Consider the following 24367-nt stretch of genomic DNA (forward strand, 5'->3'; position numbering starts at 1 on the left):
TTCTTTGGGGCCTAAAAGTTGAAAATTTCATACCTACCCAACAAACTTTGGAGACACTGAAAGATTCAATTGAAAATTCTGAATTCCTTTTTGAGTTTTAAATTTGTCTAATTAGGGACCCTAGAAAATTTCTTAAGTCCCAAAATTATCGACGTTCGACAATTCCCACCAAAGTTAGAAAATTTTGAAAAATTGGAAAAATTGAAATAAATGAAATATTGGGCCTTATTCAGCGACCAAGAAATCCTTGAAATTTGCTTGAAATCTTAAAATTTCAGTACAAAATTTAAAGATTTCAAGGGTTTCTTGGTAGCTGAATTAGGCCCATTGTAATAAGAAAGAAAATTTACAAGAGATGTTAATTAATAAAAATTCCAGCCACTGAGGAAGACGCACAGAAGCGTCGAAAGCTTTGGCCCTAAAATTGAAAGGATGCATTTGGGTTGACCTACCGTCCCTTGGCTGACGCAATCGGAAAGATTTATCCTTAACCAACAACAAAAAATCCCTAAATTATCTTTAAAACCTTAAGACAGAAGCTACAGAATCTTAAATATTTCCAAAGTTTTAAAATTCAAAATTACTCATGAAAATTTCTTTTCTGAAATTGAAACTTTGAAATTTTCTCGTCTGATCCTGAAATTTTTAATTCCAACCTTAAAACATTTCTTAAGATTTCCTATTTTGGTAAATTTATCCCATGCAAAGAATAAAAATTCTTCTTCAAAATTGATTTCTTAAAAAATGCTTTGAATTTTTCTTTAATTTCATTCCTCGAATTTTTATCAAAAAACGTTAAAAATATATTTTGGAAAAACCAAAAAATTAATTAATAAAAAAAAACGTCCAAAAAAAGGGAAGTATTAATTAAAATATCACGAGAAAAGCGACTCTGCGAATGATTTTTTTTACAATTTTCTGTCTTTTTTTGATTTTCTATCGTATTTTTTCAATTTTTTTTAATTTGTTGTTTTCTCTCACAACACTTAATTGAAAATTTCATATTTTTTTAGTTCTTTTTAATTATTTTTTTCTTATAGAAAAAAAGGCAGTTGGAACAAAAGTTTGGCTTTTATCGATTATTTTTAATAGGACTTTTAATTTTTTCTCTGTCTCCATAAAATTAGTTTTTCAAATTATTAGCAATTCCTCCACTTAAAAAATAATTTTTGTTTTCTTTCTTCATCAAATCCAATTTTTTTTGTATTAAATTTTGCGGATGAGAGAAGGGAATTTAAACCATAATGGGGACTATAAATTACAAAAAAAAAATATTTTTAAAAATAATATATTCATTGTCAAGAAGAGTAAAATTAATTACACGTTTTTTTGTTCTTTTCTTTTACTTTGTAAGTAAAAATATAATAGTTTTTTTTTTAATATTTATAAAAAAAATATTAGAAGGGGGTGTTGATTTCTTTTTAATTTTATGTTTTCTCTTTTTATTTAATTTTATTTATTTAAAAAAAAAAAGGCAGAATAATAAAATAATGCAATAATATAAATTATTAGAGAGATTAATTTGAGGGAAAGGACGAAGAAAATAGTACAACAATAAAAATAAAAATTGGAATTAATTGCTAAAAAAAGGTAGAAAAAATGTTTCTCATTTAATTTTTCTTTTTTTTTTCTTGAATAATTTTTAACTCGAGAATTTTTTTTTGTAAAAGTTTTTAACATTATTCTTTCTACGATTTATTTCTTGGCTCATTTTTCTATGTAAGATTTTTTTATTATTTTCTTCTAAATATTGCAAAAAATATCTCTTTCTATGCTCCCCATTTCTCATGATTTTCTTTCTCTTTGAAAAGAAGTTTTCTTTACAAAATAAAATCTTTAGGACGTTACTCTTCTCTCTCTATTTATTTTTTTTTTCTTTCTATTTTTGTCTTTAAAAGAAATTTTAAAAAAGAATTGAGAGAAGAGTTGAAAGAAAAATAAGAAAAAAAATGTTTTTCATTCAATCTCTCGCACATTCAACATTTTAATGTTATAATATTTTTATTTTTATTTTTTTAAATCCAATAAAAACATTAGAATAAGAAGAATTTTAACTTCTTCCTTCTTTGTTTTATTTTGGGTGATCGAGTTAAAAAGAAAAGAAGAAACGACACCGTTTCTCTGAGAAACTTACCACGTTTAAATTTGCAGAAAAAAAGCTTTAAACTTCACTCTCAGTTCTGTTTTTTTTTTCCTTCTTTACTTCTTCTTCTTCATGGTGCGCATTCAATGAGGACACAGTGTAGCTGTGCTTCTAGACAACAAGAACCATGTCCTTCTTGTTCAGCAAATTCACCTTCTTACCCATCCACAGGGCATTGTGGATCGTGAAAGCGTCTATTGTTACAGTTAAATGTTTCGTATGGATTTGTGAGAAACTTTTGCTTCCCGAATTGTATCTGAAATATTTTCAGAATTTTTCAATTTAATAAAAAAAAAATTCTTTAAAAAAAAAAAAGAATAAGAAAGCGACTCACTTGTAAAACTTATCGAACATGACATCATCCACTTGACTAGGTCCCGTACCGCACAATTTAATTATGCTATCACTCTCAGGGTAGAAGCTGTAGAGTGCACGAAATTGGCATCCGGCATCTCTGAAGAGAATAAGAAAGTGCTTCGCCTCGGAACGTGCAATCTTCTCCAGCAACTTTTGCTTTGCATCCCGATTTACCGTCCCCGGAAATACACAATACTCCACGGCATTGAGAATTATGCCACGATTTGATTTGGCTGTTGGCTGCTTGTACAGCTTTGGACCTACAGAAATCATTTTTATGTTAATTATCATGAGAAATGAGAAGAAAATTAACCCTTATGTGACATAAAAGGACAAAAATGTGAGAAAAGAAATAAAGAATAATGAGGGAAGATTCACAAATTAAAAATAATTGCAAATGTTTCAAATACCTTTGCCAAAATTACCAATATTTCAAACATTTTCAATATTTTGCTTTCTCTCTGGTAATTTTCATTTTCTTTTCAAAATTTCATTTTTTTTCAACATTTCATTTCTGCAATATTTCAATTTGTTTTTCCTTTCTTTCTTTCAATATTTGGATATTTTCAAAGATTTCAGCTAATGGGCCTCTTTTAGCAACCAAGAATCCAAAATTTCTTGAAATTTCAGTACAAAATTGAAAGATTTCAAGTGTTTCTTGGTCGCTGAATAAAGCCGAATATTAGACGAGAGAAAACGAAGAAAATCAATAATAGAATTAATCAAATAAAACCAATTAAAAAGACTTTAAAAAAATCAACCTTTTGCAAAGATTCCTAAACTGAAAAAAAAATATAAATGTTTACTTTACATGAATTTTACAAATGTTTCGTCATTTTTTGAAATTTTCAAATTTAGACTTTTCAAATTTTGTTAAAACCCCGAAGAACTAAATTAGGACCCCTTAAATTCTCTTGTGCTTTAAATTAAATTAAAAAAAATAATAATAAACTTTTTTTTGTTTTCTAATTTCCTTTATACTACATTTGAAAATTTCTTAATGATTTTAAGACATTAAATTTCGGGTCGAGCCCTTGAAGATTTTTTTCTGACACTAAAAGTCTCCTTATCTTCTATTATCTATATAATAAAGAAAGGTCTGTTTGTTGGTAATCTTCGTGTCTGTACAGCTATACAAATCTAGACCGTTTGACCGATCGCGATGAAATTTGGCACAGAGGCTCCTTATATTAGGCGGTTTCAGATGGCCGTATTCATTCCCCCCCCCCCAAAGCTCCCCTTCAGGTAGCCCCCATATAGATTTCATGCAGTTTTTGCGAATTTTTGAATTTGGCGCCTAAAGTGTTGTATGAAATTGATTTCTTCTCTTTGCAAATCTTTCTTTTGGGATTGATGAGAGCTCTCCATCTATACAATAAAGAAAGGATTTCGTTCCTCCTGTTCAGCTATATATTTCTAAACGGTTGGTTCGATCGCGATGAAATTTGGTACAGAGACTACTGACACCAAACGGCTGTATTACTGTTCTTATCGGCTGTATTACTTTTTTTTTAGCTGTATTGCTTTTATTTGAGGTTCTATCGCTTTTTCTTTGACTGTATTACTTATAAAACGGCTGTATTACTTCTTTTTTTACCTGTATTACTTTCCAAACGGTTGTATTGCTTTTCTTTAGCTGTATTACTTTTATTGGAGGCTGTATCACTTTTTTTTTTAGACTGTATTACTTTTCAAACGGTTGTAATACTTTTAGCGAATTTTTTGAATTTGGCGCCTTCTCTTTGCAATTTTTTTGGGATTGATAAGTTCCCCTAATCTAAGGGATGGTCACGTTATTTTGGAAACTCTACAGGAACAAAATGGCCAAAATGTGAGAATTTCAAATAATTTTTTTGAGCACAAAAATTTATTTTCTAAATTGAAAATACTGAATTCTTATCAATATTTGGCCATTTAACAAGAATGCAAGCAAATTTCGAATTTTTGGTTTCAAAATTGACTTGAAAATCGCTCTTGAAAGTCCCCGAGTTTCCAAAATAACGTGACCATCCCTTACTTATACTCCATCAATATTTTTTCTATCTAAAATTTGCGCGAAGCGCAACAAATCCCCGCGAAGTGGGGCGAGGTAAATTGGAGCGAAGCTCCAATTTACCTCGTCAGACCATATTTCCTTTTTGATTTCATTCAAAGTCCAAATTGTATACATTTAAAAATTATTCTTTACACCTTGATATTTTTTGAAAATATTTTATTTTAAAATCCTAAATCTCTTTATTTTAAAGTCAAACTATAAAAAAAATCGTAGACCCTAAAATTTTTAATTATAGGACAGTACCTACAATATTCTAAACCTTTGCAAAGAATGTAAATTTTCCACCCCAAAGGTCAATAAAGAACTTTAAGAAAAATGAAAAAAAACATCCCTAATATTTTTTAAAACTAAAATGTTTTTTTTTTCATCCCAAAATTTAATTTTATCAAAATTCAGACATTAAAAGTTTGCTAAAGATCTTAAATTTAATTTTTTCACTTTACCTATAATATTATTCGAAATATTGACGGATTATTCGAAAGAGAAAAGTTCTTAATATTTTAGAATGAAGATTCTCACATGTTTGTCCTTTAACGTTAATTTTTTTCAATAAAAATAAAAATCAACAACAGAAACAAAAACGTTGCAAACTAATGAAAAAACAAAACCAAAAAGAAAAATTCCAAAAACAAAATCCTTACCTGAGTATTCGAGAATGGAGCTTGGCGTTGACGAAATATCACTGGCACCATCGTCAAAGCCACGACGCTTCGTCACAAGTCCCGGTGGCAGTGATCCCGGACCCGAAGGTGACGTAATGTGACGTCCCATCGGCGATTGAGCCCTCCTTGGAGCTACTGGCCGATACAAATTCCCACTGGAATCTAATTTTTTTTTTACAACATTTTGTTGTGCAGGCACAAAGAAAAATGGAAAAAGAAAATCCATTCATTTTTTTTTATCATTGTAATCTACAGCACAGCAAGAACAAAGGCAAACAAGCATGCAATATTCTACTTGAAAACTTTTCTTTCTTTGATACTTTTTGTTGTTTTTTTTTACTTTAAACAATTAAAAAGGAAAAGAAGTAACTCACCGGATAAATTCATGAGAGAATTGGATTTTCTGCCACGGAAACTCGCCACACCCGATGAAACGGATGACGATGTCCGGGAGACAGGACTCTGCTTCCCCAGACTACTCTTTCCTGCTGAAAGAAAGGAGAGAAATAAACATCTATCCGCACTGTTAAAAACACTTCAGCTATTTTAACTGAAATCTCAAAATTTTTCATCAATGTCCTTCTATCAAAACTTTGGTCATTTTGACTAATTCAAGTAATCGAAGAAATTTGACAAATTTATTCAGTTAAAAAGTATTTTGAATAATTTATTTAATCGAAGAAATTTGGCAATTTTTTTCAGTTAAAAAGTATTTTGATTAATTTATTTATTCGATGAAAAACATTTTGTTCAGTTCAAAAGTATTTTGACTAAATTGTTTAATCGAAGATATTTAACAATTTTATTCAGTTAAAAAAAGTATTTTGACTAATTCATTTAATCGAAGAAATTTAACAATTTTATTCAGTTTAAAGGTATTTTGACAAATTCATTTATTCGAAGAAATTTGACAAATTTATTCAGTTAAAAAGTATTTTGACTAATTCATTTTATCGAAGAAATTTGACAATTTTATTCAGTTAAAAAGTATTTTGACTAATTTATTTAATCGAAGATATTTAACAATTTTATTCAGGTTAAAAGTATTTTGACTAATTCATTTAATCGAAGAAATTTGACAAATTTATTCAGTTAAAAAGTATTTTGACTAATTCAAACAGTGGAAGATATTTAACAATTTTATACAGTTAAAAAGTAATCTGACAAATTCATTTAATCGAAGAAATTTAACAATTTTATTCAGTTAAAAAGTAATCTGACAAATTCATTTAATCGAAGAAATTTAACAATTTTATTCAGTTAAAAAGTATTTTGACTAATTTATTTAATCGAAGATATTTAACAATTTTATTCAGGTTAAAAGTATTTTAACTAATTCATTTAATCGAAGAAATTTAACAATTTTATTCAGTTAAAAAGTATTTTGACTAATTCATTTAATCGAAGAAATTTGACAAATTTATTCAGTTAAAAAGTATTTTGACTAATTAATTTGGTGGAAAGACTTCGCGCTGTGTGATTTAACTGAATCATTTTATCCTTTTTAGCTGTGATTCTTTCTTCAAAGAAGCACAGCTTCTGTGTACACTCAAAAATGCAAAGTCGTCAGATCGGGCTCAAACTTGGGATGAGCACGAATTAGGGTCCCCACATTCCAAAAAACGTATGCGCCAAAATTTTTTCCGTCCGGCCGTCCGTCCGGAACCTTTTGCTAAATTACAAGAGAACGGTAATAGATAGAGACTTGCGGTCAACGGCAAAGTTCATATATCGGGTGGAAGACATCCGATTATGACGTCAGATCCGACACCCCACCGTCCGCCATTTTGAATAACCCCCAAATTTTGTTTTCGCTATATCTCAGTCACTATTATAGCTAGAGGTCTGAAATTTTGATATGTTGTAGGGGCCATCAAGACCTTTCCAACGATACCTCATTTTCGAAAATCGGCCAAGCCGTTTAGCCAATATGGCCGCCACAATTTTTCATCGAAAATCGGCCATAACTCGAGAACGGCTTGACCGATTTTGATCAACTCGGGCTCAAATGAAAGATATTAATGAGCCCTACAACTGCTCGGAACATTGCAAGTTCAAAAAATGACCGCAAGTGGCGCTAAAATCGAAAACAAAATTTTCGATGAGTTTTCGATGAATATCTCGAGCATAGCTTTATAGAATTGCTTCAAATTTTGATATGTTATAGTTGGCTATAATATCTTATATCATGCCAAAAATGAAGGAAATCTATGTAGCCGTTCCGGAGATATCGCGTTTTAAAGTTAACATGTCATATCTTGAGTTGCATAAGACCAACGCCCCGCGAAGCGGGGCGTTTTATATATACATATATAAAAGTAAAGTAAAAAATATATAAATATAAATATATATATAACATATAAAAATGCAAGATAAAAATTAAATATAGCATGGATGGAACAGTATAAAGCGAAAGAACGGTAAGTAAAACTTACGGGCTGTGATTCTTTCTTTGTCAGTGAAATGTGAAATTGACTGAAAATTGAGGATGGGCAAATTTTGAGGAAGGATTTCTCGCGTACCGAATCACAGCCAACGCTCACGATTAAGGTTTTTCACATAATTTCTTCGCGATGGCTGTGATTCGGTGCGCGAGAAAGCCTTCCACAAAATTTGCCCATCCTCAATTTTCAGTCAATTTCACATTTCACTGACAAAGAAAGAATCACAGCCCGTAAGTTTTACTTACCGTTCTTTCGCTTTATACTGTTCCATCCATGCTATATTTAATTTTTGCTGAAGTACTTCTGTTTTATTTGACCAATTCAAATTATGGAAGAACTTGACTGAATAATTCTTTCAATATCTTCCATCAACGTACTTCTGTATCTAAATTTTATTAACAATTTAATTCGTCGTTTTTTTATCTAATAGCTGAATAACTTATGTTATTGTGACTAATAACTTTCTGCTAAATTAACTATTTCAATCTGTTTTATTATCAATTCACTGAATAACTTCTTCTTTAATCACTGCTTTATCTATTTCAACTGTTTAACCAAATAACTTCAATCATTTTGACTATTTACATCGTTAAAATAACTATTTTATTCCACAAAAGTCCCATTTCGTTGATTATTTCAATCATTTTAACTAAGGTTTTTCTAAAAAGTGATCTGGGCTTAAAACAACACATTTAAAAAAAAATAAAAACGTTAAATCTTCTCTAGAAAATGTTTGGTAGTGAACTCACCTGAATCCTGATCCCTTGAGAAATCCCTCTTCATACTCGAACTACTCCCCGTGCCCGAATCAATGTCCATACTGTGCTCTTTGCGTGGTCTCCCGTGAATGTGATTCATATCAATACTGCCCGATTCAATGTGGATGGTCTTTGGCCGTGGCCTCGCCATTTGCGTCGTTCTCTTTGCCACGGATTTCTGCTTTGTTGCCAAGAAGAGTTCAGCCTTGTCGAGACTTTTACCCTCACGTTCGGCCTCTTCGAGGGATTTCTTGAGTTTGTACGCCTCAAAAATATGCTGCCTCCTGCTGGCCATCTCTTCCTTCTTTCGCGCCTTTTCCGCCTCCTTCTCTGCTTCCCTTTCACGTCGTCGCATTGCCTCAAGCTCCTTGCGTGCCTTCACCTCTTCCTGCTGTTCACGCCTCTTGAGGGACAGCAACATTATCTTCTCCTTCTTCCGCTCCATCTCATCGAGGACACTCGTATCCGTACGGGGGCTATCATCGAGGGCAAGGAGGAGAGATTCACCCTTCCGGGAAACATTGGGACTCTCACGGTGCAACACAGGAGCTGATGAGGGAGTAATTTGTGGTTCTTCCGCAAATCTTTGCTCCACATGTTGCTTCCTCATCTCCACATCACGTCTCTGGGCAGGCTGAGGTGGTGTCTGGGGCGATTGACGTGGTTGCGGCACACGCTCTGCCCGCCTCAGTTCCGGATGACTCGTCCGGAGCATTGGTTTGGGCTTTATTGGTTGATTTGTGTCGAATCCAATGAAGAATCCCGTCTCTTGTCCACTCTTCTCCACCTGTTGCTGCTGATGTTGTTGATGCTGCTGCTGCTGCTGCTGCCGATGATCTGCAAAAGTCTGTGACGTAATACTTGTACGTCCGGGTGTTGGCAAGCGGTAAGTTTGATTCCCATTGGACACATTGACCTTCGTGAGGTAGAACTCCTCGGGCTTCTCGCGTGCCTGGACAAGGGTAAAGGGTTCCCGGGGTGATCGATGACGCATCACATGATTCTCCTCGTGCTCCTCCTCATCCCCGAGAAAGGAGATATTCTGCGGCGCCATCATATCGTCATTTGGCACATTTGACACTGGCGGAGCTACAACCGGAAGTGGTGGTGGTGGTGGGGAACATGCTGGTCGCACCGGGGCGCTATTCTCTTTGCGAAATTGTGTCTGAATGTACGCCACTTCTCCGAGTTTTTTGTGCTGCTGCGACAACGACATCTCCATTTTGCGCTTCTCCGTCTCAATATGTCGCCTCTTCTCCTCCATTAACGATCGAATTGACGACAACTTCCTATCGTCAATCCCATCATCGGCTGGTCCATCATTCCGGGACTCCTCCATCTGTTGCCATTGCGTCTTCTGCTGCTGCCACGTTGTCGTTGTACCACCATTATTCTCCGCTGCGGCATTATTAATGAAGAAACTATTTATCTTATTCTTCTGCACCGCAAAACGCGTCTCAGGCGAAAATTGGATATCCTTGTACACAATCCTCTCCGTGGGCGTAGCCTTAACACTATTACTCCGTCGTATCTCCTCCCGCACCACCGGGGCTGGTGCCACATCATCCGCATCGTAGCCAAGTTGGAATGTACCACGGGCATCCTGAAGGGAACACCGTACGGGTACAGCGGGTTCCCCAATTGATGAACCCGGACTCGCACGGTGCTGCTGCTGCTCCCGGTCGGCACGAAAAAAGTTATTCAGGTGCTCCTGGGATCCGCCGAAATTCTCAATTGTCAACTGGGAATCATCCGAAAGGGAATTCCTGCGTGATCGACGTCCCGCAAATGATTGCTTCCGATGCTCATCCCAATTACTCGGACGACCAGCTGCTACGGCATGATCCATACTATGCCTCTCCTCACCACCATGCCCATGGCTGGACATCCTGTCCGCCGATGAGGGTGGCGGTGGACTCGCTTCGTGGTGAATCGATGTCAACGTGGGCACGGGGCGACTTCGATGAACAACATAGGCTGAAAAAATTTTTTTTTTTTAATAATAAGGAAAAATGTTTTATCAGAGTTGAGTAAATGTGAGAATTCTAGATTAAGGGGGGTCTCTTTTGAGAGCTGGTGAAATTAAATATTTTAATTTTTCTTGGGGTTTTTCTTAAACTTGGTTTTCCGGTGTAGGTCACATTTAAAGACTTATTATTAAAGAGTAAGAAAATCACTTTCCGCCATCTTAGATGCGACGCCATCTTGAGATTTTCCTCAAAACACAAAGGTAGGTTTTTCTCAGGATCTACTGGATGGATTTTGATGGGGTAAAAAGCAAATGAAAGAGGAAATACCAATGCAGATTTTGATGTACCAGAATTTTGAATTTCCACTCTGGGGCTGAGAAAAGTGGAAAAATGTGACTTTTGTTCAGATATTTTTGACGTTTTTCCACTTTTCTCAGCCCCAGAATGGAAATTCAAAATTCTGGTACATCAAAATCTGCACGGGTATGTCCTCTTTCATTTGCTTTTTACCCCATCAAAATCCATCCAGTAGATCCTGAGAAAAACCTACCTTTGTGTTTTAGGGCAGTTCTGCGGAAAAGTCGGAAAACCACAAGATGGCGTCGCACCTAAAATGGCGAAAAGTGATTTTCTTATACTTCAATAACTAGGCTACAAATGCAACCATAATCGGATATCAAAGTTTAAGGAAGACCCCAAGAAAATGACAACATTAAAAATGTGTAAATTCTAACAGATTTCCCAAGAGACCCCCCTTAAAGAAAAATTTCAATTTTAGCCTCGATTCTGTAGGAAATTTTTCCTTCTTATCGAAATTCAAAATTTACAGAAGGTTCGATAAAAGATAAGATTTAAGTGGGCGTAGCTATGAAGGGAGTTTGGGTATGTAAACACCCTTAAATCGGCTTAGATTTTGTTAGAAATTAAAAGAAAAAATTACCTGATTATCACCTAAATATGACATAAAAAATCAAAAAAGCTTAAAATCAAAAGAGAATTTCAAATGTTAAAAAAAGAAACGTCAAACGTTAGAAAATTAAAGTCAATTTGGAATTTTGAAGACGAAATCGTCAAAAGTTTAAAAAAAAAAAAACGAATGTCAAACGTCAAAAAATCGTCTTAAACGCGAATTAAGAAAAATTAAAACGAAAAAAAATAAAATTTCAAATAATTAAAATAAAATTAATGTGAAAAACAGTTAACTTGGCTGCAATAACCGTTGTATAGTTTGAGGAAACTTTTTTACGACTGTGTAGTGTTTGAGATGCGGAGATTCGGATCGCAGTTAGAAATAATACAAGCTTATTTTATGCTAAATAGCGACGTTTCGCTAATTAATTTAATCAGCATCACCAAGCTCTTGGGGGAGAAAAATTACAAAGTTTTCTTTAAGAAAAATTTTAACAATGAATTCAAATCGAACGGGAAAAACTAAGTCAGAAAATTTTTTGAAGAAAAAGTTATATAGTTTATTAATTTCAATATTCATAAACTTCTGCCCCATACATCGTTGCCTTTAAATAATATTTAAATATTTAATATTTAATATTTATTTAAGAATTTATTAATTCTAATTAAATTTTTTTCTGGCTACGTCCATGAAATTCAAAGAAAATAAATTATGGCTTTTATAGCCAAGACACAATCAGTGCTATAAAAAATTCCTAATATCATTGTAATGTCAATTAATTGATTGAAAACATGCTAAAGATCACCGAAAAATTACAATTTCACTTAAATCAAAGGGATCTATCAAAATTTTATTTTACGTCTGTAAAAATTAGAAAAAAAGCAAAATATTTAACTGATTCAATGACTAGTTAAATTAAAGAATTTTATAAAGCAATTAAACATATTAAATATTTCTTATTGATTTAGTTTCTTTCCGGATATGAATTCAGGACTCTTGATTCATATAAAATTAATAGAAAATTATAAATTTGAACGTTCATGTAAAAATAATTTAATTTTCCTTATTGTATGAAATAAATATTTTCCTGTTTTTTTTTAACGATTTTTTGCTCGCAGATTTCTTTTTTGTATTTTCCAAAAAAGGAAGTTAGTTATTTTGCTTTATTTTAAAGTCAAAAACAGCAAAAGAGTTAAAAAGATATTTTCGCAGACAAACAATAGGGGTACAAAATTCTTTAATTGGATATTTCCAATACTTAAATATTTCAAATATTTCAATAGTAATACCTACTGAATTAAAAAAAAATAGATTCGAATTCAGAAAAATCGTTTTTGTGAGCTAAATATCCGTGAAATCGAATTTAAACTGACTTTGACAAAAAAAAAACTATTATAAAATCTTTTATCTAGAAAATCATAAAACTTTACAACTCTGTTATCACTTGAAAAATTTGCAATTAGAAGATTAAAATCAAGCTGAAAAAAATCGATTTAAAACACAATTTTACTCACCACTGTCAAGAGAATCCGTATCAGTCTTCGATGATTGTCTCGCCAATGGAGGAGACAATGCTATTCGAGAGCCTACAAATGCATCAACGTAAAAAAAAAGAAACAAACATTAAGAAAATTCTTTCTCCAAAATCCACAAACTTTGCAAGAATTCCAGAAAAAACGATACATTCACACGAAGATGAAGAAGAAGGAAAAAAAATGCACACAAAATTTCCACAAAGGTCAAAAAAAAATTAAAGAGAAAAAAAATACTTTGAGACACATCAATGGCAAACACAAAAAAAACAGCTAAATGTGTGTATTAGAAAAAAAGCCTCATTAATGAATTAATAAAAGAAGTGGAAGAAGCATGAGAAATGTGTAATAGTGTGAGAATTAATTTGAGAAAAAAATGTGACCACGAAACACGGCGAAATGAAGCAGTTTTTTCTTTCTTTCTTTCTTTTCAACATTCTTTCATTTTGATAGTAAACTACTTTAATTTTTTTTTCTCCTCTCTAATCTTTCTTCATCTCATTCTTTTCTTTTCTTTTTCTCTCCATCGCCTCAATGCATCTTTTTGGAAGCAAAAAAAAAGGTAGAGGCACATCACTCGATGTCTTAATTAAAAAAGAAAGATTATTAAATGTACGTTAATAATAATAAATATATATATGAAAACAATGTGCAAGTGAGCTAAAAAGATTTCAGATTAAACAGACGCTCTCTCACAAATTGAGAGAATAAATAAGAAAATGTTCAAAGTTTTTTGATCAGAAAATGAGAATTTTTAATTCAGTGAAAATATTAATTTTTTATCACTAAAAAATCTATATTTTGTGATAATTTTCACTAAAAAAAATAAAAATAAATAAATTCAACACAGTTCTCAATATTGAGTCAAGTGGTGCAGTGGTTTAAAATGCAACAATTGCACTACGCTTCCTCTAAGACGTGAGTTCGAGTCTCATAATTGTTTATTTTTTTATTTTACATTCTCTCACCTTTTTCCTTCTTTCTAATGTTTTATCTTTATCTTTTATTTATTTTTAACGCCAAATACAATAAAAATCATCGCAAAGACATAGTTTTAAAAGACAAAACATTTCTAAATATTTCCACTGATGAATTTTAAATGAATTTCTTCATTTTTACTGATCAAATGTAGATTTTAGATGATTCTATACAAACTTTTAAAGAAAGTATTTCAAAGAAAAACTAATTTACAAAACAACAAAAAATAATTTAAGAAAATCTTCTATAAAACGTCACTAAAAACAGCAGATGTTCCGAAATAGTAGCTAAGCTTAAAACATTCTAATTCAATTAATTTCATCAATTTATAAAATTATTTTTTAAAAAAATTGAATCAAAAGCTTTAAATTCGAAACATCTTTTGCAGAAGAGTAATAAAGAGAAAAAAAAAGTTCAAAAACAAAACAAAATGTGAATAAAATTTAATAAGCAAAGAACCTGAAGAAGAATGCGGTTTTGTGGTCGTTGTGATAAAAGCAGACTCTAAGTTGCTTCTCAAATCAGGAATCGTGATTACTGTTGGGTGGTTGGTTAGTCCTCTTCGTAGGGTGACCCCGTGTTCATTAATTGAAGCCAACTTGTCCTTTTCTGTGAAACCGATTCAATACAATTTGTTCTTTTTTAGTTTTTCTTTTCTTTTTCAATTTTTTTTTTAAATTTCTTTTCTTTCTGGACAAGAAATCTGTCTTGAGGATTTTTTTAAAGTGTTTTTTTGTGTATTTGAATAAAGTTTTTAAGAGGATTCATTTAACAAAAAAAACTAAAAAGTGTTTAAAAACATTTTTAAAAAAAAAAGTATTTGTGATTGCAAAAAAATAATCCTTTTCTCGAGATTTATTAATTTTTCAATTTCTTTTAAAGAGACAACCCCCAAAATTTCTTTCAAAATGTTATTTTTTAATTCCTTTTTGCTTCTCGAGGGCGGGAAGAAGTTCAAAAAAAAATTATGCACAAAAGGATAAAAGCTGAGGACAAAAAAAAAAGAAAAAGAAATGGGTCACACAAAACATTTTTTTAACCACCCTTTAAATCCATTTTTACGTGGTTTTCCTTCGCCCCTTTTCCATCAAATTTCTACATAGAATATTACATTTATTTATAGTTGATACTTTATAGGTATATCTACAACTTCTTTACACGAGAGAGTACATCAAAAAGGAGAAAACAAAGAAGGATTTGCACGTACCAACCGTTCTAGAGTCTTCCAAATAAACAATTCGCACAAAGGGATTGAAATTGAACTCTTTTTATTCAATTTATCAAAAAAAAAAAAAGCTAGAAGATGCTCTTTTCAATTTAAAAAAAAAATTCTTAAAATAAAATGCTTTTTAAAAACTTTTTCTTTATTTTTTATCAATCTTCTTTCAAATCATGTTTTAATTTTGCTAATTTTTAATTCATAAAATTTTCACTTCATTAAGTCTTAATTTTTCGAAATCTTCAATGCTTCAAATCTCTATTATAAGACCATTTAGTTAAAAAAAATTAAAATAATTATTCCACCTTATTAAATGAAGTTCAATTACAGCTTGAATTTCTAAAATTTGATTAAACCGTTTTAGCTAAACGTTTGATTATATTTCAAAAATCGATTAAGCTGTTTAGCTAATATGGCGACTTGAACTTCCTAGAATCGGTTAAACTGATTAGTCAATATAACCGCTTGAATTTCCCAAAATCAGTTAAATGGGTTAGCCAATACGGCCGATTGAATTTCTTAATATCGATTAAACTGTTTACCCAACATAACGTCTTGAATTTTCTAAAACCGATTAAACTGTTTAACCAATACGGCCATTAGAATTTCCTAAAACCGATTAAGCCGTTTTAAGCTAAACGCTTGATTTTTTTTTAAATCAGTTAAGTCATTTAACCAATTTGAACGCTTGAACATTCTTTAAAGTCAGTTAATCCGTTTGACTAGTATTTACAGCAACAATTTTTCCACAAAATCTGCCGTATTTACCGTTTTACTTGTCTGATTTTCATCAAATCAAGTCTTAATGAAAGCTCTTAGAAAAATCTACGATTCCTCAGAGCATTGGAAATTTTAAAAATAACCACAAGGGTTACACTGATTGCTAAAATTAAATATTTCAATTACTTTTCGATAAACATTATGAATTTTTCAATTATTCCATCAAATCTTCACGCGAGATTCCTTAAGCAAAAGCCAAAATGAATATTTTGCGAAAAACATTGATAAACTTTAGAATGGTTGGTGCGATTAGCATAAATTAGAGTGTGTCTTACAAGTTAGACCCTCAACCCAAATTAACAAAACATTAATAGTTTTTTATTCCTTTTGTATAACATTAATTTGTTGTTGTTTTTGTTTTCTTTTAAGCTACACAAAACACTGAAAAGCAACATATTAAATTTTTTTATAAAATGTTTGTAACTGGGTGTGTGTGTGTGTTAAATGAGAGAGAAAAAGCAAATAGAAAAAAAATATTATTTTTAATGAGACTCACCAAAATCGGGATGAGTGATGCAATTGACGAGATGAATTTCAAATAAATTGAAAAGATCCGCCACAAAAACTTGCAAATTTTGCTTCATTGTCCCTTTAATGTAGGCAATATCTTCGGGTATCATGTGATAGACCGAGTATGGCAGGTGCTGCTGACAGAAGCTGCTCACGATGTGCATATTGTAGATGCAATCCTCCACTGTGGGTATGTAGTTGACACGAATGGTGTGCCAGGGCACGAGTTTGGGGCAGTAGTAGGAGATGAGGAATGCCAGGCAAACCCCATCTGATAGATCGTTGTAATCCACAAGGAAGGGCACCTTGCCGAACCATTGTTCCAGCTCCGGTACCCTCTGATTCCCACTTTCGGCATCAATACGCACCTTTAGGGCCCCACAAACATGCCCCACCCACGCCAATAGCGGATCCTGATACCCCGGCTGCCCCTCTGACGGTAGCGAACGACCCGTAATTCGCAACACAGCACTCGAAATCCTCTCAAATGTACCCACCTCCTTCACATAGAGCGCCATTAGGGCCTCTATGAGGGCCATGTGTGCTTTCTAATGTTGTCCAAAAGAATACAAACAAATCAAACAAAATTCTCTGTGAATTTACAGTTAAGATGCATTTTGTGCTAGTCTAGAGACGGCATTAGGAGGAAAATTGCATTCAATCCTTAGGGGACACTGGACTAAAGTCGACCCTACAAAGTTTTTCTTCGGCAAAAATTTTAATGTGAATAAAAAAATACCCTTTTCCCCACTTAAAGATTTTTTTTTTAAATTAAATATTCATATCTCTAAATTGTTTGCTTGGGAAAATTCCTTCAAGAAAAAGCTTTCATTTATGTTTCCGAAAAAGGTTCTAACCTATAATCTTTTCCGGACCATCCGAATGTAATTTTTATCAACTTAAGATTAATATTTTTCCATGAAAGTCACCATTTTCGTCAAATAAATCTTATATTCTTTCAATTGAAAATTCGCTCTTTTCATGTCTTTTGAATGATTCTCTTTATCCGGAAGTTCCGTTTCAATCGTCCGGAAGAGTTTCATGAAATTGTGATTTCTTTTTACGTTTCTTCAATAACAACTTGGATAATCTTTATTATTTAACCCTTCAAAAATCACAAAACGAATTCACAGAATTTTTTCAGGGAGATCTGCTTAAATTAATTTAATCTGTTTGTTTTCCGGAAGTTTAATATCTCACGAACAGATCAATTGAAAAACCAAAGATTTTAAAAAAGTGATTTTTTCTTCTAAAATTTGATTTATATTCCATTGATTAGAATTTAAAATGATTTAACTTTGTCATTAAAAGAAACAATAAAAAAGGGTCAGATTTAGGCGGTCTTCCCCTAAGAAATTTGAGATATAAAATTATCAAAATTTTTCCGAGTATGATTAAAATTTTTTCTTAATGCGTAGTAAAAGATTCTCATAGGTACTGCCACCGATGTAATTTTTATTCTTAGTTTTCATAGTAAGGGGGGCTTTCAGGATGTCACAACATGAGGGCATTTTTATGAAAGAGACCTTTTAATCTTCCATCTATAAATTCAAAGGCTTAGATTCTTTCAAATTCCATCTATTTAGCCCCAAAGTAATAAAAATTTGCAAAAAAACTTCCACAAAAAATCATCTCAATCCTTATCTTGAATTTATATATTACTCTCTGACCTTCATTTTCAACTCAAACAAACTCGCAGAGAAAATGGTAAACAAAAGTGACACCAAATATTTCTTCAGAGCAATTTTCTCATTCACTTTATGTGCCCTTTCTTCGTCAGCAACGGGCTACACACACAACACTCCCGCCCGCCGCTGCAAAAGACACACGATGTGATTGAGAAGTCACATTCGGTGGAGGCACAGAAAAAAAGCATTTTAGTCTGAAGAAAACATTATTCGAAGACTGAAGATAAGAAAAAATCAATTTCATTTTTAACATTCATCTTCATCCTCTCCAGCAAACTAAACACCCAAAACTTGCAACAATTTCTCTTTTAGTTTTTCTTTATAACTCTCAACAATTTACAAATTTCATTCATTTTACGCGGAGGTCTAATTCCTCCATTTCCGCGCCCACACAAAAATAACCAAAATATTGAGTCATTGAGAAAGAAAAAAAAAAGTCAGCCCCTGTTTGCATCTTTCATCACTCACATACAATGAAGTTAAGAAAGAAAACTAAATAATTTCCAAATTGGATTTGTCATGTAAATATGCACACAGAAAAAAAAATCTATTTGGATGTTTAAAGGTGGAGAGGCGCACACGGCAATTTTTGCGTTTGCTTATTTTTAGTCTCTTGCATAATACATAATACAGCTTGAAAAGATGAAGAGAAGAAGAGGAATTGTGTGAGGAAAAGGAGAGAGAGAGAAAGATGAAAACTAGAAAAAAAAATTAATATAATGAGAGAATATTTAATTAATAAAAACGCGAAAATTGTGTTTTTGTGTTTCTCCACCTTCCTCACACACAGGTAGATTTTCTTAGCGCGGCGTGTGCTACCACCAAAACTTTAGGGCTCTGTCCACGCAAGAATTTTCCAAATATAATGAATTTCGCCTCTTTGACGAAAATTTCATGACAAAATCATTAAAGAAACAGGAAAAGAAATATCAATGAATGTGAAATAAATAACGCAATAAAACACAAATTAATAAAAGAAAACTTTCACACATGAACGTCTAGCCGCGGGTGATTTTATTCTCTCTCCCTCTCTTTTATTCTTTATTTTTTTTTAATATTTTATTTATGAATTAATCCACGATAGAGAAATTATGTGTGCAATAGACTGTAATTGAGAACAATTATATCAGCCAACATTGGGTCAATTGCTGTATGAATATTAACTAATTTTCTCTCTCTTTCGCTCTCTCTCTCTCGTGTGTGTTTCTCATTGGACTTTACACAGGACATTGCCATTTTCTTGAACATAAAAATCAATCTTGTCGTAGAAAAGAATCAAAAATTTAACACGAGATAGTCTAGATTTAGGCTAAATGCGAAAATTCTTTTTCGGAAAAAAATCAACCAAAACTGTTTTGACGTTGGCTTTTCTTGACGTTTGAAGTTTCGTTTCAAATGTTTGTTATTTCTTTTGGAACATTTGACGTTTATTGTCAAACATTCAATAATTCTTTTCGAACATTTGACATTTCTTTTTGAACGTTTAATAATTCTTTTCGAACGTTTAATAATTCTTTTCGAACGTTTAATAATTCTTTTCGAACGTTTAATAATTCTTTTAGAACATTTGACATTTCTTTTCGAGCTTTAGATATTTCTTTTCAATCGATTGACATTACTTTTTAAACATTTCAATTTACTAACGTTTGACTTTCATTGAACATCTGACACTTCTTTTCGAATATTTAATATTCCTTTTCAATCGTTTAATGTTTCTTTTCGATTGTTTGACCTTTCCTTTCGAACGTTTAATAATTCTTTTCGAACATTTGACATTTCTTTTCGAGCGTTTAATAATTCTTTTCGAACATTTGACATTTCTTTTCGATCGTTTGATATTTTTACCGGAAGGTTCACGTATCTTCTCGAGTGTTTGATGTTTCTTTTCATTACATTTCAAAAATTTCACTTTATAAACGTTTGACTTTTTCTTCGAACGTCTGACACATCTTTTCAAACATTTGACATTTCAATTTGGAAGTTTAACGTTTGTTTTCGAACATTTGATATTCCTGTCTGCCTGCCTCAGGGGGTCTAGAGGAGAGATTTATTGAACATTTGATATTCCTTTTGATGTTTGATGTTTCTTTTCGATCAGTTTCCATTATTTATCAAACGTATGACATTTTATTTAGAATGTTTGAATTTTTAAGCGATTTACTTTTCCGGATGTTCATTTTCGAACATGACATTTTTTTCAATTGTTTGATGTTTCTTCGTGTACGTTTGAGTTTTTTTCGAGAATTTGACGTTTATTTCCGGACTTTGAGATATATTTCTGGACGATTGAAATTTCTTTCCGGATGTTTGACATTTCTTTTCGAACGTTTGAGATTTCTTTCCGCACTTTTGACATTTTTTTTCTTCTAAAGTTTAAGTTTTACTTTCGAAAGTTTTACGTTTCTTCTCAAATGTGAAATTTTTCTTTTCGAACGTTTTGCTCTTCAAACTTTAAATATTTTTATCTTTCGAACGTTAAATATCTTTTCATATTTTATTCCCTTCAATTTATTTATTTTGTGAGTAAAATAAATCCCATAATTTCTTCTGCATTTTGTCACCTTAGTACGATGTAATTTTTTTTATTTGAAAGCAAATTAAATTTGAAAATAATAAAATATTTATTGCTTAAACCGTTATGTAAGAAAACTTTTCCTCCTGTGTGTGTAAATATTTTTTTTTTTCTTTGATAAAATGCACGCAATTTTGCAATTTAAACATCTGTTCGTCCAATTTGTAACATGAAAATGCCTCTCTTTTGCTTCTCTCACACCTTCAACGTGATTTGTTTGCTTAAGCAGAAGACGTATAATCTGCGGAAGATGCTCCACATGGAAAATTCAATCGTTTTTTTTGTGAAATATTCCCACAAAAATTGTGAAAAATATCGCACCTCAAAGAGGTGCGTAGCGGTGTGTGTTTGTGTGTGGGAGAGAAATGGGAGTAAAACACGCACAAAAAAATGTCACGATGTGGTGTAAATTTCACATAAACTTTCGACTCTTTTTAGGGGTAGTTTCTGATGTTTGGGGGTGGGGTGAATTATTATAATTAGGCGGGGAGGACTCACCGTCTTGAGTGGATTTGTCTGAATGAGAATTGTCTCCGTGAGTGGTGTTTCGGAATTTTCAGGCTGCAGGACACACTTCCGGATGAGGATCTGCAGAATTGTGCCATGATTGAGGTTCTGATAGTTTGGATCTGAGTACAAATTCGAGAGGGTCTGACAGTAGAGAGATGCATTGCCCAATCCCGTGATGATTTGCGGCTTAAGTTGCTCAATGCCCGAATTATCGCGGTAGAAGGGTTCCTTCAGGATGACCGGGACTTGATTGTTGTACGCCTTGGAGAGCAACCACTTGACCGATGCCTTCTGCTTTGTCTGCATAATACATTCATGAGGAATTCATGGAAGAAAAGAAGAAAAATTTTCCTCTTACAATGAAAGCCCACAAGCTTTTCGACAACAACATTAACATCAAAATATGTTTTATATTTCAAATTCTAATCTCTTTTGCTGCAAATGTGTGCGAGACAGCAATCATTTTTTTTTCTTTTCTAATTTATTTACTCAACAACTGACCACCTCAGCCTCTTCGCACGTCTTCCATCACCTCCCCGTTCACGCGTCTTGTTGTATTGGAATAAACTTATAATAAGAAATAATTCCACAAGCACAAGAGCACCAAAGCAACTCTGCAGAAGCCGTGAGATCAGACTCTTTGGAGAATTAAGTGGGAATTGGTGACTCTGGGGCACGTGGGTGGCTTCTTCGCCATTTTACCCCACATCTTGTATATTGCCAAGATAGTCTCTCTTTCTCACTCTCCTATTTCATTTATTCTTTCCAATCAACTTCAATCGCAATAAAATGGATTTTGTAATGCTAAAAAGCAATCATTTTTAGCACTAACCCAATAAAAACCAACACTCCCTTTCACATTTATCTGAACACACATTTATGCAGGATCATTTCATTCACATTTTTTCCCCTTAATTTCTTTTATAGCATAATGGAATTTTTGATTGATAAGAAAAGAATCAAAGAGAGAAATTTTTTCGTTCTTCAAACGAAATTTCTTATCAGTCTGATTTTTTTTTGTATGGAATCAAACTACAGTTCACGTTCGCTGGAATTGTGACACAAAGGGGATTTAATTGTGATTAAGAAGAAGCAATTAATCATAAGAAAATCAAACAATTACTTGGAAACTTTTAGGAATAAATAAAATCAATTTTTTCAACCAATTGAGATAGAAATGGAAAGCATTTTAATGAAACTTTTATTGAATTAAAAATTCAATAAAAGGAGATTATTCATTTTTTGCTCTCAAAATAATGGGATCGATTTTGTAAGAGATCTTTTTTCTTTTTTTTTTCTTACAATTTTAGAGTTGTACGATTTTGGTATTCTACGTAAAATTGAGGTAAAACGAGCGTCGCATGCTTTTTCAGCAACGTTTTTGTTAAATAAAACAAACAATCAACAGGCATTCAAATATAAGATTATCTGTTTCTTAAGGCTTGATGATGGTTTTTAATAAACTAAATCGTCGCTGGAAGCGCCAAGACGTTCGTTTTTTGACTGTCTTCTAACAAAAAGTCGTTAAATATCTTCAGTCACTAAGAAAAATACTAAAAGATTCTGTCAGTTTCTTTTCTTTTTTATTCGAAGAGAAACTACTTTTTCTATAAATTAAAAAAAAAACCTGTTTGAAAATTTTCTGAAACATTAAAATGACATAAGAATGATTAAAAGTGACAGCTGTCAAAATCTTATATCTTTCAAGATGTAACTACAGATTTTTAGCAGAATAGACCCTAAGACGATATTTCATGGAAAATTTTACAGACTTTACACAAAATCGTACAATATTTGCCTAAAAGCAGAATGTTTTTTTTTTATTTTAATTTTTTTCTTGTTGAATGCATAAAACATATGCTTCAGTGCTTCGTGAGGTCGTTTTTTGCTTTTTTTTATAAAAATCTGTAATCGAAGTTTTGATGCATAATGCTTTTTGTGACATAAAATGGTATAAGAATGTAAAACAAAATACAATGGGGGCGTGGCTTTTATTTTAAGACACAAATCGGTGTGGACGTGAAACTAAAAATTAATAACATTTTCTCAATATTTTTTAGGAATAATTTTAAAAGAATTTGATTTGAGAATTTCCTGAGGCTGTGTGGATGTCGAAATGACGTCCGGCCCTGAGAAATTTTAAAAAGAAGAAGAAGAAGAGAATTTCCTGAAAAATCTGCAATTGTTTTCCCAAAAGATTGATAAATGAATAAGAAGAAAAATTTTGAATGATGAATCCCTTGATTGGCTGAAACGAGGCTGAAATAGCTCGCTCAAAGCGTTCATTGGCTGAATTATTCCCAAAACAATCCTATTCACCTCATTTTAGCAGAGAAAAGAACAAAAATAAAAATTGATCAGGAAATTTTGATGGGCAGTGTAACTTTAACACAAAATATGTAGGCCGGCGATGAAGGGAGAGTAATTTGGACCTAGAGAAGCGTCTAATGCAATTATTGATAAGCACGAATTGATAAGAAGCTATTCCGCCGGCAAATTGGGTAAACAGAGAAGAGAAAATTAAATGCTTCTCGGTGGACTTGTTGCCGGCAAAGGGCGCGCCTCCTCTCTCTCTCCATGTGAATGACCTCACAAGAGTCGTCTGGGACTTTCTCCGGCACAATTTCTCCCCCTTTCCGCATGTACTTTGTGCCCCGGACGAGGAAATTGGCCAGGAGAGCCCTCAATGGGGAATGAAAATGTAAACAGAGTAGGCAGTGAAGTGTGGTGTGTGTGTGTGTTAGAAGGAAATGACCCCCATTGGTGTCCTGTCCTTCAGACTTCTTCCACCCAATTTCCGCAGGGTATCAATGGGGAAATGGAGGGATGCAAGGGAATGTACCTGAACATTGAGCACGGAGTCTCCATCGAAGTTTTTATCCATTTTTCGCGCACCAACACAGGACCTACGGCACAATATTAGTGGAAAAATTTCATTAGTTCTCCATCTTTTTCATCGCCACTTCGCAACATCCCCATGGGTCGTGAAAACATCATGCCATTTTCACCCATTTCCACCACAATTGGGGCTGCAGTGGCACACGGGGCGGATGAATTGGTTCTTTGGGGGGACGTTGCAATGGAATGTGGAGTGGAAAGTACCAGAAAAATGCTGTTTTTAGCAAAATTTAGCACAGTTGTTGCACTTTTTCTTCTTCACCATGAATGTCATTTCTGGAACTGACGTAAGACTGCCGCGACCCACCAACGCACACACTACAGGACTCTTGCCATGGAAATCCATCGGAGTTTTCCTCTAAGTTTTGACATATTCCAAG

General features: G+C 32.8%; 1 protein-coding gene across 4 annotated transcripts; it reads right to left on the reverse strand.

The window, feature by feature from the left end:
* Positions 1-1577: 1577 nt before the first annotated feature.
* Positions 1578-24311, reverse strand: LOC129795836 (patronin). Of its 4 annotated transcripts, none has more exons than XM_055837336.1 (11): positions 24192-24311; positions 23932-23995; positions 21078-21389; positions 16306-16867; positions 14270-14419; positions 12815-12886; positions 8412-10397; positions 5593-5703; positions 5198-5380; positions 2478-2760; positions 1578-2399 (listed from the first exon to the last, which is right to left on the reverse strand). In XM_055837336.1, the coding sequence occupies exons 2-11, from the start codon at positions 23971-23973 to the stop codon at positions 2255-2257; spliced, it is 3846 nt and encodes a 1281-aa protein (XP_055693311.1). In that variant the 5' UTR covers positions 23974-23995; positions 24192-24311; the 3' UTR covers positions 1578-2254. The 4 variants fall into 4 exon arrangements, with proteins under 4 accessions (XP_055693311.1, XP_055693310.1, XP_055693313.1 ...); XM_055837335.1 differs by having other exon boundaries at positions 5593-5706; XM_055837338.1 differs by lacking the exon at positions 14270-14419.
* Between the last annotated feature and the right edge of the window lie 56 nt (positions 24312-24367).

This window comes from Lutzomyia longipalpis, chromosome 4, assembly GCF_024334085.1.
Source record: "Lutzomyia longipalpis isolate SR_M1_2022 chromosome 4, ASM2433408v1".
In the NCBI taxonomy this organism is placed as follows: Eukaryota; Metazoa; Arthropoda; class Insecta; order Diptera; family Psychodidae; genus Lutzomyia; species Lutzomyia longipalpis.